Raw genomic sequence first — 13,857 nt, 5'->3', positions numbered from 1 at the left:
AAAATAACCTGACAGTGAAATGATAGGCTTTGTGTAAAAGTTAGCGACATTAGCATGTTGTAGTGGGTAGGAGCCAGCTAGTATACAGCAATCGCTAGATGTGGCCATTTCGGAATTCGTGTGGAATTCTAACGAAGTATATATTGTCTTCATAAGAAATAGTTCTCTCATCCAAAAAACATGCAAAAACGAAGTGAAGTGCTTTGGCAAGGGGGGGGGGGGGGGGGAGGAGGATGAGATGGAGGGGCGAGCCAAGGCCATGTAAGAGAGACTCCCATATCATTGTGACGAGAGACTGTTAAGGAAGCTCATTCGCAGGCACTCAAGCATGACGTTTCTGACGTACTAGAACCATAACAAACTGCGGGAGTTCTTTTTTTCCGGAGTTTTTGGGTCGGTAGACATGCCAGATACCCAAATTAACTTGTAGAAGCACTAAAAAAGTCGAATTTTCATAATATGTCCCCTTTAAGTTGCTGAGGTAAAATGATTTCTTTGGGTTTGTAGGCCCACCTCAGGTCATAACAAAGGCAAAACTGTAATCCACACTATGGCCATGTCAAATGAATCCTAAATGAATGAGGGTCAGTTGAGAGCTTATCATTCACTCTGGGATAAAAATGAAAACATAATAAAATTGTTATTTAATTGTATTAAAGTAAGTCATTGTAGTGATTACATGCATTATTTTTATTATTTTATCATAAATGCTCTTTAACAAGTCTTTAATTTTAAGGTTTATTTTTTTCGTTTGAATAGATGCATATGTACAGTACTTGAGTTGTTTCAATGACAGGATAAGTATGAAGTGGAAGACACCAAAATGTCACTTACTGCCGTTAAACAAATTGTCAGCATGAACCACCAGGAGACGCACTCTAGTCGTTCTTTACCGTAAAATGTCGGGACGCTGGCTGTGGGCTGTATTCTATGTTGGGAGACCAACAGCAACAAAAGCACCAGGTAGGCAGCTTCTCTGAGATGTAGTGATGTTACAAATGACACAGAGGCTTCGAAGCTTGTGTCGCGAAAGTGAAGCACTTCCAGACGGAGCGTGTATCGAGGCTTGTATCGTTTTGCCAAGTGCTTCGCGAAGTGGTTCGTTCACTTTTTGCGGGACGCTTCGACTATAAGTTGTCCCAATTCCCATCTCGTATTCGTGGGTTTGTTGTTAGTGGTTGGAGATTTAGCGGTAGTTGGACATTTGGCTGTAGTTGGAGATTTAGATTGTTTGGTATTGTTAGTAGTATATATTATTTGAGATTGCGTAATGGAGCCAGTTAGAAATAGAAAGTCGTCACCCGTGTGGCAATTCTTTGATTTGATTTCTCCTTATAAGGGCTGTTTGTAGCTTGTATGACTTCCCTGACATTAGCCTTTTATTGTGCTATTTCATGGTGTCATGGACATTTAGTTCACTGACTAGTTGTCTAAAAGCACTCTCACTGCCCTCGATCCATTTGCACATTTCACCCCCTTTTCACTGCCCTGCACTTTCACTGACCAGTTGCCCAAAAGCACTCTCACTAGGCTTCCCTTGGTTTTACAAAAGTACTGACCAGTATTCCAAATGCACTTTAACTACCCTCTGTTCCAACAGCATACACAAGAGACTAACGATAATTAGCAGGCGCTTTTATCCAAAGCAACGGATTAAAATACGCATTGCCCGGGGAATCGAACCTGAGTGGTCAGCACATGAGCGCGACGTCGCTTACCCTTGTGCCACCATACAATCCTTAAATTAATTGGTCAAACAATTATTAGAAGAAAGAAGAAAATACGTTTGATTGCATGTCATTTCACCAGGCCTTGCGCACCACAACAAATTGAACAAATTCACTGTCCCGAGAATCTTTCATACACCGTATTTTTATTAACCAGCATGAGTCACTAGAGGGCGAACGAAGCTTCCCTAAATTAACCTTTTTTTCAACACGTCTGGCTGGAAAGCTTCGAAGGTTCATTAAGCTTCATTTCGCCATCACTACTGAGATGCACTTTTGGTAAGACCGGCACAAAGTCATCCAAACAAGAAAACAACAAATCATCCACTGTGGTAATAACACCCCTGAAAATAAGCCTACTTATAACAGGACTGTAGGCTATATATAGAGGAGGACAAAATTATGTTTGCCTTTTTTTTTAATCATTCGGACTAACAAATCCAAACTTATTCAGTTCCTCAGGTATCCTTGGCATTATTGTTAGTGAGGTTTTTATCTGTTAGGCTATATTTCCATTTAATTGTATTTGTATTACCTATCCTTCTTTTGTTGGCATTTCAACATTGTGCACTCTAAGACTGGAGGTATTGAATCAATTACCGTTCCAACAGTCCGGAGTTGAACAGTAACTCTGTCAGTAAAGTATTTCATGACACAATCACTCAAGGTGTCCAAAGTCCAGAAAAGGCTGTCTAAAAATAGCTTTGGGCTGCCAGCATAAATACTCCCCATGCTGAGGGGAAGCAGTCATATATTGCTATGGTCTTGGAAGAGCTGCATGCCACTGCAGAAATACTTACATGAGGAATACTCAGTGGACATGGTTCCACTTTGGACTCAAAAAGAGAAAATGTAAGCTAAAGCGAGGGGACATTCTTTACAGATTAGATTTCTCACCAGTGAGTGCAGGAACACTCCTTCAAACCTTCAGTGAGGGTGAGCATGGCTACCAGAGTTCTTTTGAAGAGAAGAAATAGCATGCGTTGGGACATACCTAACATGAGAGGGGGTGTCCCTCATGCAGGTGAATATGAGCACTAATTAAAATGCTGGTAAAGACAGATGTTTGTGATTACAAATTAACATTCAATCTGTTGCCTTGCTTTTTTTCGTGGTCTGACAGTCTCCACTCATTTTGCAGTAGCCTATGCGCCCAAATTTTGAGCGTTGTTTTGGATTGGTTATGTTGTTTAAATTTGCACCGGCTCTCATCTTTCAATTAAAGAGTAATTCATTACATGAAAGGAATCTCATAAATTAGGTAATGTAAAGAAGTTAAACACCTTTGTTAGATGCATATATTATTATGAACATAGCAATAGCAATATTACTTAGTTGCACATCACTTTTATCCATTTTTTTAAATGATGGACAGGCAGACTTATGTTGTAATGTTGGTAATCTAACTGCTCACCCGAGTCTGCTTTTTTGGTAGTATGTGTTGGTACCTGCACCAGTTTGCTCAAGATTGTAAGAATTGTAATCATTGTTTAGGAATGAAATGGGCTACTATTGTATGCTTGTGAACCAACAATGCAATGGGTTCGCCTACATCTGTGCTGTTAAGTTTGTCCTTGAAGTCTTGCTGTAATACGTCATCATATGTCGACACTGCTACACAAACACTGTTTTGGTTACGTCTGTTTGTGTGTTCTTCGCTCAGGGTTTTTTCACGACAAATAATCATGTCAGAACAGTTAAGGAAATTTGAGGAGCCTTTGAAAACAGACCTTGAGGAGTTGCTGGGTCGTTTCCAACGGACTACTTCAGTGCGATATGAGGACTTTTCGTCCATGTGGAGAGACATGAAATTCGGCGATATATTTCAGTGAGGATGCTATTCATTTTATTTTGAACTTCATGTAACGTTGTTTATGTTTTTCTGTACGTAGGGCATATGAGTTATTTCTGAACAAAACTGTACTCCCTGGCTAACTTAGATTTATTTCGAATCTGATGTTAAGCACTGATACCGTTAACGTTACTTTAGTGTTGAACGTTATGTTGCGGTAACTTTCATTGCTGTGGGGAAACATTGCAGGAAATCTCTAGGCTGTGTAATAAAGTTTAAAGGTCTGTTCTGTACATGTAATGACTGTTTTGCTTGCACGTTTCAACAGTGGAATCCAGAATCTGAAGGAGAAGAATGCATTCAGCCGCATAGCACTGAATACAGCTACCGCTTACTTCCTACCACCCTACTCCTTTCAAGTCCGAGTCGGCGGCCTCTATGTTCTCTACGGTCTCTACCATTCACAGTGCAGCTTACCAAAGCAGAAAGTACGCCGACACACATGCCGGAGTAGATTCTGATCTCCTTTACCAGTAGTTGAGATATCAAATACCAGATTAGCTACGAATACCAAACTGGAAATTTGCTACCAAGAAATTGACATTTTACAGTCAACTGCAGATTTAATCTTATCTATCTGCTTTTTTTATCCTTATAATATCCCCAAATAGACTAATGCAAGTTATTAGTTGTGCAATGATTGACCAATAAACACAAGTGTAGCATCTCACACTGTAGTAGGACCAGAGTGTTCTTGTTTGGATCCATGATGTCAGTGTGTCCCTCTGGTGCAGATCCGCCTGGCCTTGAAAGACTGGGGGGATGTCCAAGCATTCACTCAGGATGCCCTGAGCTCCCAGCACTATGATGTGGTGTACATCTTACACAAACTGCTGGGCACAAAAGCCTTTCACTTCACCGCAATGCCTGTTCCGGTAAGACTGCACATAACATAAAACTCTGAATACAATGTCTGTTCAGACATAGTGCTGCTTACATCATGTCCTAATAAGCTACTCTGTTGGAACATTTCCTTATAGGAATGTTTGTTCTATCTTCTGTTCTAGCATGTCCTTTGCATATGTGAATGTCTTGTGTATCTAAAGTAAATCAATTATTCTGTGAATGCTGGAAATATTTGTTTAATGGGATGTGCATGGTTTTAGATCCTTTTTTGTCTTTTATTACATGTAAGGTACGTAGGGTTTTTTGTGATTCCCACTGCTTATGTCTGTTCTCTTACTCTGAACAGCTGGCATTTTTACGAGATAAGAAGAACCAGGTTATGCCAAACACAGAGGCTGTTGCTAAACCATCATCTCGACCTCAGCAGCTTGTCACAACAGAGATGTTGGAGGTACTTGGGTCTCAGGGGTGACTATAAAATTGAATGAATGAGCGGAAACAAATGGACACCAATGTGCACTAGCCAATGCCATAGCTATCGGCTAAATTCTCTATGTAATTATATTTTGAAATCTTCAATAGAGAACAGCTTTGTCCACCAGATTTCTGGTGAGCAAGTCAGCTAGGTATGTGGAGTGGTTTGTGTATTTACAAAGAAGCAATGCTATATAACTGGTGATGATATGAAGTGAGCTGGCTAGCAGAATGTTGGTTTACCAGAAAGTAACACCTTTCATGATGACCTATTCCATGAGAGCATGGCCTTGCCATGTGTATTGAAGGTTTTATGCCTTTGCTGAAATCATGTGCAAGAGGACTTCAGTCTCGGGCAGCCATAGCTGAGAAGTCTATGTGTGACTGCAATTTTCTGATAAGATTTACACTTGGTCTGACCTTTATTTGTCAGATGTATCATCATTTACTTGTGAAAAGGAATATGTTGTTTAATTGTCATTTCCCTAACTGCTTCAGGATGATTCTGAAGTTTGGTTGTCGTTATCTCCATTCAGTTCCTGCCATACATACAAATCCAGAATCTGACGCCCCCACTCTGAATTTTAATACATAGTGAGTGTACTGCACAGGGTGTGTCTGATGTAGTTGAAAAATCGGTTTTGTGTGTGTGTATGTTTCAGAGGGTTGTGTGTACACAGAATGATGGAGATGGTGTGGGGGTTTTATACACTGGGATTTTGCTGTGGGGAGAAGAGAGGTCCTTTAAGCTGCACTGGTTCATCACTTTGGTAGAGAGTAGTGTCAGGAAATAAAAGCACACGATAGCCCTCCCTCACCTCTGAACGGCTCAGTGCAAAAGATTGATCTGAATGGCTGATCTGAACTGTTCCATCTGTGCCCAGGAGGTGGCTAACATTCATCAGCACTACAAACAGCTGAAGGCATCTGTGTCCGCCCAGCACCCAGAAGCCAGTCTCAACCTAGTCCGCCACAACCTGGTTCCCAAACTGTTCAATTCGGTGATGTCTTTCAGCACGTGGCAGAACATTCATACGGTATGATTTTCTTTCAAAACTGTAACATTACATTTGAACTCGTATGAAGAGCACGACCTGTTTTTCAGGTGTATCCTAAATATTCTATGAATGTTCTAGTATGCCTGTATAACAGCATAATGTGTGCCATTGGGTGTTGGTCTAGACATTATGTAGTATTGGTGACAATGTTAATGATATGGGGTCATTCAACAAAATCGGTGCCTTTTCAGCTTTGATAATTTGTAATTGTAAATATCACTTTAACAGGGAAAAAGACAACTTGAAGAAATTGCATTGTGACATCTCAGGCTTTGTAGTTTAATATTTGACTGCCGTGTTTCTTCTAAATGTTTTGTATCAGCCCTGTTAATGACATGCAGTATTACATAATATCTTTCTAAGTGGAAATATGTGGTAGACTGTACATACTTTTTCAGGTTAGGGATTTTCTTCCAAAAATATTACTTTTTCAATCAGACGATCAAAAGTGCCCTATTTATCGGTGGCAAAAAAAAATGTTTAGAGGATAAATCGTGACTGGCCCTGTCCAAAATATAATGGTGTACTTATTTTACAGGTAAGCATCGAAAGGCTCTGAATTTTCATTTTTTACATTTTGTCCAAATATTAATGTTAACAGGGTTGATGCCATAGAAACAGCATAACAGGGCTGACAGGAGGCATTGTCTACCCTGCACAGCATGCATCTTTTCAAGTTTTGTATTAGTGACACTGGATTTCTAACAGGTCTAATACAACAATTCCTGTTACCCTGGCATCAACCCTGTTAACGTAATCATTTTTGTATAAATGTGAAGACGGACACATTTTCAACAAAAAAATGTCACAGGGACTTAATATTTTTCTATTAACCATTAACATATTAAAACTTCATTTTCTTCTTCTCCAATTCAAGATTGGTACCTGCATCCCTGCAGGTTTCGCTTTACTTTGGTTGTCAATGGCATTTGATGACATTCTACTTCCATCTGTAAAAGTGGATTCAAATATAAATACATCAACGCAGTTATGAACAAAAGTGTAAATAGCGTAATAGTGAGCGTAGCACAATCATTGCATTACTTTAAGTACATCTACAATGCATGGTAAACAAACAGCAGCATTACACTGAAAGTATGGCCAAAACGTATATGCTACCCTCTCTGTATAATATGCATGCTTGTTTAATAATACAAATACAGATAACCTTTTAAAAACATTTTGGTTTTACGCTAATTTTCGCATTATTAGCTAAAAGGGTATGAGCACAAGCTGTGTAGCTGTGTAAAAGGTTATTACTTCAAAATATTGAAAAGAATGTCAAACATAAATTATTATTTTGATTTAAATGGTTCATTTATGGTAACAGTGTTTGCAGGGTATGCTGTACCCCTGTGGTCAGACAGTATAAAACATCAAATATAGCAAGAAATGATAGGGGCCTACTTGTCTTCACACAGTTAGATCCCTGATGCAGAGATGATGCAAAATCCTGTCAATCATGGCACTTTTAGAATATACCGTTATTTTGCAAGCATTCCTTTTCATGAAGGTAACAGGGTTGATGTGAAATAAAGGGACAGTTTATTTATTCATTTATTTTTATATCATGCAAATTTAGAACAAAAGCACAGCCTTGCAATAAGATCATACTTTACGCAATTTGCTGATATTGTACACGTTAAGCCCTGCTGAACTAGAAAAATCATAGCGAGTGACAGACCAAAAACATCCCCCTCCTCTGCATAAAAGTGATCTTAATTTTAGATTAAATTAGATTTGATATTGAGAAAAGAGGACATAATAAAAATACATATTTATTTGTTGTGGATTGTTTCTTGGGGACGTAAAAGGCAGCGATTTCGTGGAATGACCCTATAAGTGTTTTTGCCGCTGTTGGTTTTGTGTAGTTGTGTTCATTTGTGGTACATGATGGAGATTCTACAGACCATACTATGCTGTTTTGCAGCAGGGTGGGGAGGCCAGTGTGCAGTCAACCAGCCTTGATGAGCCCTCCACCAGTTCCAGCTCTAACCAGCACCAGCAGCAGCAGGAGGTGAGAGACCGGAACCAGCAGCCCATGCTGCTATTGGCTCAGTCAGCACTGTGAACTGTCAGGGTAGAAGAACCAGCCGGAGCTCCATGGGCTGTGGTTGCCCTCCAAGCAGCATCCTCTTCTCATAGGTTTCTCTCTCTTGTGTCCCCCCTGCTCCAGTGCTCCAGGAGAGCAGACCTCCTCGCCTCCATCAAGGCGCGCTCCTATGGCCAGGTGGTGGAGGTGAGTGTTTCAGAGAAACCACTTTATTCCTTCACATCAGTTCATGGATGTGTATGTGGATTTTCTACATTTGTCTGTGGCCTTTTGCTTCTGTTACACTGCGCTGCGGTTGGCTGGACATCTGTGCGCTAGGTAGCCAAGTCTCGGCGCCATAGGCAGGCGGAGCTGTGTTCGGCAGGGGATGCGGGCCCAAGGGAAGATCCAGGGATGGGGGGTGTGCCGGGGGCCATTCCACGACGCAGACGCCGATTTCACAATTCGCTGAGATACCGCACTCTACGACGTCTCTACGAAACTGGCAAGCATTCATGTTCACACACTCTCAACTGTCTACCATGGGACACTGGCCCTCACTTCCTTTGTGCATCAGCAGGAACTGACATGTTCTCTGTCCAACAGGAGGCATTCCAGAGGAGTTCCTCACAAGCACCAAGCTGTGGCGACTGAGCAAGGCAGACCAGGAGGGTAAGGAGCGTAAGCATGGCTTGGAAAGGACCTTGCATGTATAGTCCAAACAAAATGATAACATGGGTTAACTAAGGGGCTAATTAGCTCCTAAGCAATTTGAATTGCTTAAAATTGAGTTGAGTTTAAGGTGCAGTCCTTGATTATAAACCATCCAGTCCTTGATTATATACCACCCAGTGTTCATGCACTGCCCTGGCTCTGTAAATGGGGGGAAAAAAGTAGCTTGGACGGAGCCATACACTATTCAAGCCGATCAGCACACTGAAGGGAGGGGTTTGATTGGATGTGAGCTCAGATATCAACAACATTTTGCCAGAATCAAGGACTGTACCTTTTAAGATTATAGTGGAAAGTTTTGAATGATAAGGTGAAGAGTGTTTGTCTTTTTGGCCTTTTCTAGAGACTACCCGGGCGATCAAGACGCGCTTCAAGTGGTGATGCAACCACAAAAAGCACAGACCACACCACCTGACCCAGGACCAGCAGTCTTTCACTGCACTGCTTGGATCTGCCTCCTCTAAGGCTCACATAAAGATGATGGCGGGTCAAGGATGATGATGATCCTATGTTGCTGGTGTGGGGCTTGTGGATTGTGTTTGACCCATGCATGAACATTTGCATAAGTGCACTTTGACTCCAGTTGGAGCACCGTTTTCCTTTGCCTTAGGGGGGCACTCAAGCTTATAAAAGGTTGTTTGCCGTTGTGGCCACTGCAGAAAGGAGGAATTATCATGGCAAGGGTGATTGTTACTAATCAGTAACCTATCTAGCTGTTTATTGATATAGGGGAAGACTGCTGACTGCTGACCAACAGTGTTTGTGCCAGTCATAGAAAAAGTTGTTCTGGTCAAGTTTAAGATATGTCAAGGTCAACTATACCATAAGGGATCATTGATGCTTGTTTATGGCATTGTTTGTTTGAAAACCATGTTTTTTTTTACCATCCATAATGTTATGCTTAATAACATAACACCAAGAGATGTATGTGTCAGATGCCATGGGCATGTTTGTCTTAAATGTTTTTTTTATACAGGATTCATTGTCTTGAGCAAGTGGTGTCATTCAAATTTAAAAGAAAAGTAAAACCTTTTTTTGTGAATATGAATATAGACTCTCTCTCTCTCTCTGTGTGTGTGTGTGTGTGTGTGTGTGTGTGTGTGTGTGTGTGTGTGTGTGTGTGTGTGTGTGTGTGTGTGTGTGTGTGTGTGTGTGTGTGTGTGTGTCGGGTAGAGTGACAATGGTGCCTCATGTAACACATTTCTCTGAGAGTGACACCCTATCTGTGTCAAAGTAGCCGACCTATCGATTTTCAGATTAAACTGGCGGACTACATCAATATCACATCCCGGCTTTACAAATCATGCTGATAAATCGAATGCTGCATGGTGGCACTCGCTGCTTTTTCGTTTCAATGTTGCCCATAAACGACTATAACCTAGAGAAAGCGGCTTGTCCTCAGACTGAGAAACTCTTTGGTGCTTCTCGGAATTGAATCTATCTTTTACAGTGAAATAATTACTCAAACCATCCAAATGTGTATGTGTGCCTTTATTGTGTTAGAATGTGATTTATGTGAGCATCCTGACACATTACGGATATCCTGACAATGGTGTTATCTTGGTTGGGAACGACATTCTTATGGATGGAATATTCGACGGGCTAGGGGCTGATTATGTTCGTTCCTTGCGAATTGCCCTGGGGCTTCCGGATATCACTGTCCTAGTTGGCGGTGTAGAGCTTAAAAGTAGCTTATATTGTCGTGGGGCACAGAATAGAAGCCCAGAGAAGCGAACTGTGACAAGAAGGACCCCGGAGAGCTGAGAGAACATCTATGGTCAGTCTCATTAGTTTTCCGGCACGTGCCAATTCGTTCATTAGTGTCCTCAGTGGTCCCCAGCATAATGGCCATTAAGATATTGGATGGAATAATAACAACATGTTTTCTCTCGAGAAGGTATTTTGCCTTTCATGGGAAGGCAACTTCAATAGGAGTTTAATATTCTGGTAAGTTTGCAAACCTTTTTCTCTTGAAATAAATCATAACAGAAGTTGATGTTACATGGGCATGGCGGTGGCTCATACACATTTTGGAAGTATCTGATATCAGAAACCATTCCAGTAGCCTATGCGATATGTTGGCTGTCCAAGATTTAAGCGCCGTTAGAGTAGATTTAATGTTTTAACCAAGCGCGGAGTCCGGGAACGCGCAGCGCGTCATTGTAGGGATGTCAGCGTCTCCCGTGATCGCGATACAGCAGAAATGGGTGGTGGGGGTTGAGAACCCAATCCACACAGTACCAGTGGCGCCTTGATGATGTGGTGCTGAAATGAAGAGAACTCCCGATCGGAAGACGGCCTTCATTCAACGCTGTCCGCCTTCAACCGAGCGGACCAAACTAGATGCGATGTGAGCTGACAGAAGGGCCAGTAAAGACGCGACTGCTGCTGACTGTAGCTTCCCTCAAAACCCGAATAGAAGCTGTGTCGCTGGGCAAAACCGATTTAGCCATGGCCGCTGATAGTGAGTATCCTCGTTGGATTCTGATATTGATTGTCCAGAGATAAAGATGTGCAAATGTCTTCAGCACCCCACCCCCACCTTCCACAGCCGTTCTTGATGTAGCAGGGACCATATAGGCTACGCAGTAATAAAGATAAAGCGATGCGTCCCATCTTTGCCTAGCTTGCGCATACAGTTGTATCTCTCCGATAAATATAGTTTCCACCTTGTGTAAGGATTATACGACCCACGATGCTACCATGTTTGTTTGTATCCGAGGTTTTCGTACAGTTCATGTTGATTCCCGGCATCCATTATGAACACTACTCCAACCCACGTCTCACACTGTATCCCTCGTTTATTGATTGAGGAGGAGACCCATTTGAGGACCATTTGCCTTTGTAAAATGTTCTCAGTTTCAGACCATTCCAAAGGCCCGCCAAAGCCTTGTACTTTTGTCAAGTCTGGGTTCCCAAAATTAATCCCACGAAAATGTCTGGCTATTTCTTATCTTTTTTTTCTTTTTCTAATAGTGATGTTTGTTTTCTTCACCAAGCGCTGAACCTTTAAACAGCAGGTCTTTAGAGGTGTTGGGGAATGTAGATGAATCAGCAGATGCAGAGGACAGCCGGGGTAGTTAAACCAGCCACGAGTCGCTGCCGGCCTCTAGAAAGAGTCTGTGACATTCCCCAGATGCGTCAGACTCACACCCAGTCCCATTTGGACTCTTGCTATACATGTCCTCTGCTTTTAAGAGGGACACGATTGTCATTGTCCTGCTCTCATTTCGGCCACGGTTTCTCGTTAATCTAGTCACAAGCATGGGTGATCTGAGCTTTCATGTCATAAATGTAATTTCAAAACATAATCAAGCAAAAATGCTACATTCTGCGTGATACAGAACATTTTTTTGGTATAGCCTCTATTTCTTCCGTGTTACTGGGACCTTGTAAAGGGACAGATATGATCTTGCAATCAGACTCACAGTGGGCAGAACAGAGAGACACCTGGTACATGTTGTAGGTGAGAAGACCGCAGATAGCCATTCCTGTTTAAGTAACAGTCTGTGTGTGTGAGTGTGTGTTGTAGAGAGTGAGACTCATGGTGAGGTCAGAAAGAAGGCACAGTCTGCTGCCATTGAGGCTAGTATTTAGGTTCACCTCAAAGCTGAAGTCACCAAGCTTTGCACCTCACCATCCTCATGGTCTGTATTGCAAGATCTTTTACTTTGACATCCTCTAGTGGTCGGTGTGGTATGGGATAATGACAGATGTAATGTTGTTCGACCCACTATAACTTTCATACTCCTCTTGTGCTCATAGTTGATAGCTTTAAAAATCAATGTGGCACTGGTGCCATGGTGAGTATATATCAATGTTCAGGTGATTTTCTGAAATCAGGTGGAAAGAGAGTTCTGGAACACTGTGGAAGGGTAAAGTGAGTTTAACTAAGGACACAATTCTGGACTTGGGCACTGCGGTCTACCTGTGTTTACACAAGTCACTTATGGCCCATTCATGTACCATGTGTGCTGGGGCAAGACTTCTTTAGCACTTGCTATTTTGCCATGGAGATGGAGGAAACGGTAACTGTGTGAGCCATTTGTACAGACATAAAGGCATAAACATGCGTAGAGGGAGACAGAGAGTATGTGTTTATGTGGCAGGATGTGTCTGTATATGACTGGAAGTGTGGCTCTGACAAAATCAGTGTGCAGAGAGAGCTTCACAGATCAGGCTTATGCCCCCCTGCGGTGCAGTCAGGAGCCCAGTGTGGGTTCACAACAGATCTGGGTGTGTGTTTGTTCTCCCTATGCTTCCTAGAGTGTGTATATGTACTGCATGTGTGTGTGTGTTTGTTCTCCTTATGCTTCCTGGAGTGTGTATATGTACCGTATGTGTGTTCAGCTAAATGGGAGTATGCGTGTGAAGTTCAGTCATTTATGAGAGAGAGAGAGAGAGAGAGAGAGAGAGAGAGAGAGAGAGAGAGAGAGAGACTCTGTGTCTGAAGGTGGAATCATAATTTCACCTGCACTTCATTTGTTAGGACTCACACCCACAGGGTGGCATTCAAGTCATATCATTGACTGAAGCACAGCTATAGTATCCTCCACCATGAAATATACACAACTGGCCTCTTATTTTCAATTATTATTATATTATTTTGAGTGTGATAAGTATACATGGTGCAGTAGTTATGAGGTAGTGTAGGATTACATTCCCACTGATTTGTTTGTTAATTCATTCTCAGAAATACTCCTAGTTTTCCCCCTCTAGAGAGCTGTTTCATGCGTCCACTGGTCCCAAGTGACATGCATTCACAGAGTGCTTCAACATCCGAGTTTCTCAACCTGGCTAGGGAACGGGTCATAAAACCCATCATCACATGTTTATGCCGTGTTGGAGGACTGTTTAAGTCTTTTCTCCTATAAGTACATGCACGCCTTTGTTTTGTAGCCTACTTCCTTGCCACTGAGTGTACAGTCCAATTTACCTTACCATGGCAGGGCTTGTTATTTCAAGTGGGTGCTTGTGAACTGTACTGATTTGTGAGGCACCTTAGATCAAAGTGTCAGCTAAGTCTGACACCATTGTTTGGAGGTCTTTGCTGATTCGTGAGGGCCTGGAAGAAAGCCAGAGGAGATGAAAAGAGCGCGACTGGGCTGCGTGAGTGCCCTGGTTGAGAGCAGTGCC

The 13,857-nt window shown here is 42.0% G+C and overlaps 2 protein-coding genes across 9 annotated transcripts in view; both read left to right on the top strand.

Annotated features, from left to right (window-relative positions):
* Positions 1-730: 730 nt before the first annotated feature.
* snapc1b (small nuclear RNA activating complex, polypeptide 1b) lies at positions 731-9,769 on the top strand. 5 transcript variants are annotated; one of them, XM_012822912.3, is made up of 11 exons: positions 731-963; positions 3,391-3,555; positions 3,848-4,007; positions 4,314-4,454; positions 4,772-4,876; positions 5,784-5,936; positions 7,888-7,974; positions 8,134-8,196; positions 8,329-8,494; positions 8,596-8,661; positions 9,065-9,769. In XM_012822912.3, the coding sequence occupies exons 2-11, from the start codon at positions 3,413-3,415 to the stop codon at positions 9,100-9,102; spliced, it is 1,122 nt and encodes a 373-aa protein (XP_012678366.1). In that variant the 5' UTR covers positions 731-963; positions 3,391-3,412; the 3' UTR covers positions 9,103-9,769. The 5 variants fall into 5 exon arrangements, with proteins under 5 accessions (XP_012678366.1, XP_042565703.1, XP_012678374.1 ...); XM_042709769.1 differs by lacking the exon at positions 731-963 and adding an exon at positions 2,192-2,579; XM_012822920.3 differs by lacking the exon at positions 731-963 and adding an exon at positions 2,193-2,751.
* Positions 9,770-9,906: 137 nt separating this feature from the next.
* Positions 9,907-13,857, top strand: part of syt16 (synaptotagmin XVI) — a 21,016-nt gene continuing 17,065 nt past the window's right edge. For 2 of the 4 annotated variants that reach the window (XM_031580680.2, XM_031580679.2), the window contains exon 1: positions 10,587-11,185. In XM_031580680.2, coding sequence (XP_031436540.1) covers positions 11,065-11,185 — 121 coding nt within the window. In that variant the 5' untranslated portion in view covers positions 10,587-11,064. Of the gene's footprint in view, positions 11,186-13,857 lie in introns of all 4 variants that reach the window. The other 2 variants (XM_031580678.2, XM_031580677.2) reach the window with 2 other exon arrangements.

This window comes from Clupea harengus, chromosome 14 (assembly GCF_900700415.2).
Source record: "Clupea harengus chromosome 14, Ch_v2.0.2, whole genome shotgun sequence".
Lineage (NCBI taxonomy): Eukaryota > Metazoa > Chordata > Actinopteri > Clupeiformes > Clupeidae > Clupea > Clupea harengus.
This window is presented reverse-complemented; position numbering and strand designations above follow the sequence as displayed.

Bases quoted from the DNA above. Each gene is read 5' to 3' on its own strand.
- snapc1b (XM_031580661.2), top strand. From the start codon at position 3,266: ATGGGTTCGCCTACATCTGTGCTGTTAAGTTTGTCCTTGAAGTCTTGC. The intron at 8,197-8,328 runs GTGAGTGTTTCA...TCTGTGCGCTAG, and splicing joins CCTATGGCCAGGTGGTGGAG to GTAGCCAAGTCTCGGCGCCA. The intron at 8,662-9,064 runs GTAAGGAGCGTA...GGCCTTTTCTAG, and splicing joins GAGCAAGGCAGACCAGGAGG to AGACTACCCGGGCGATCAAG.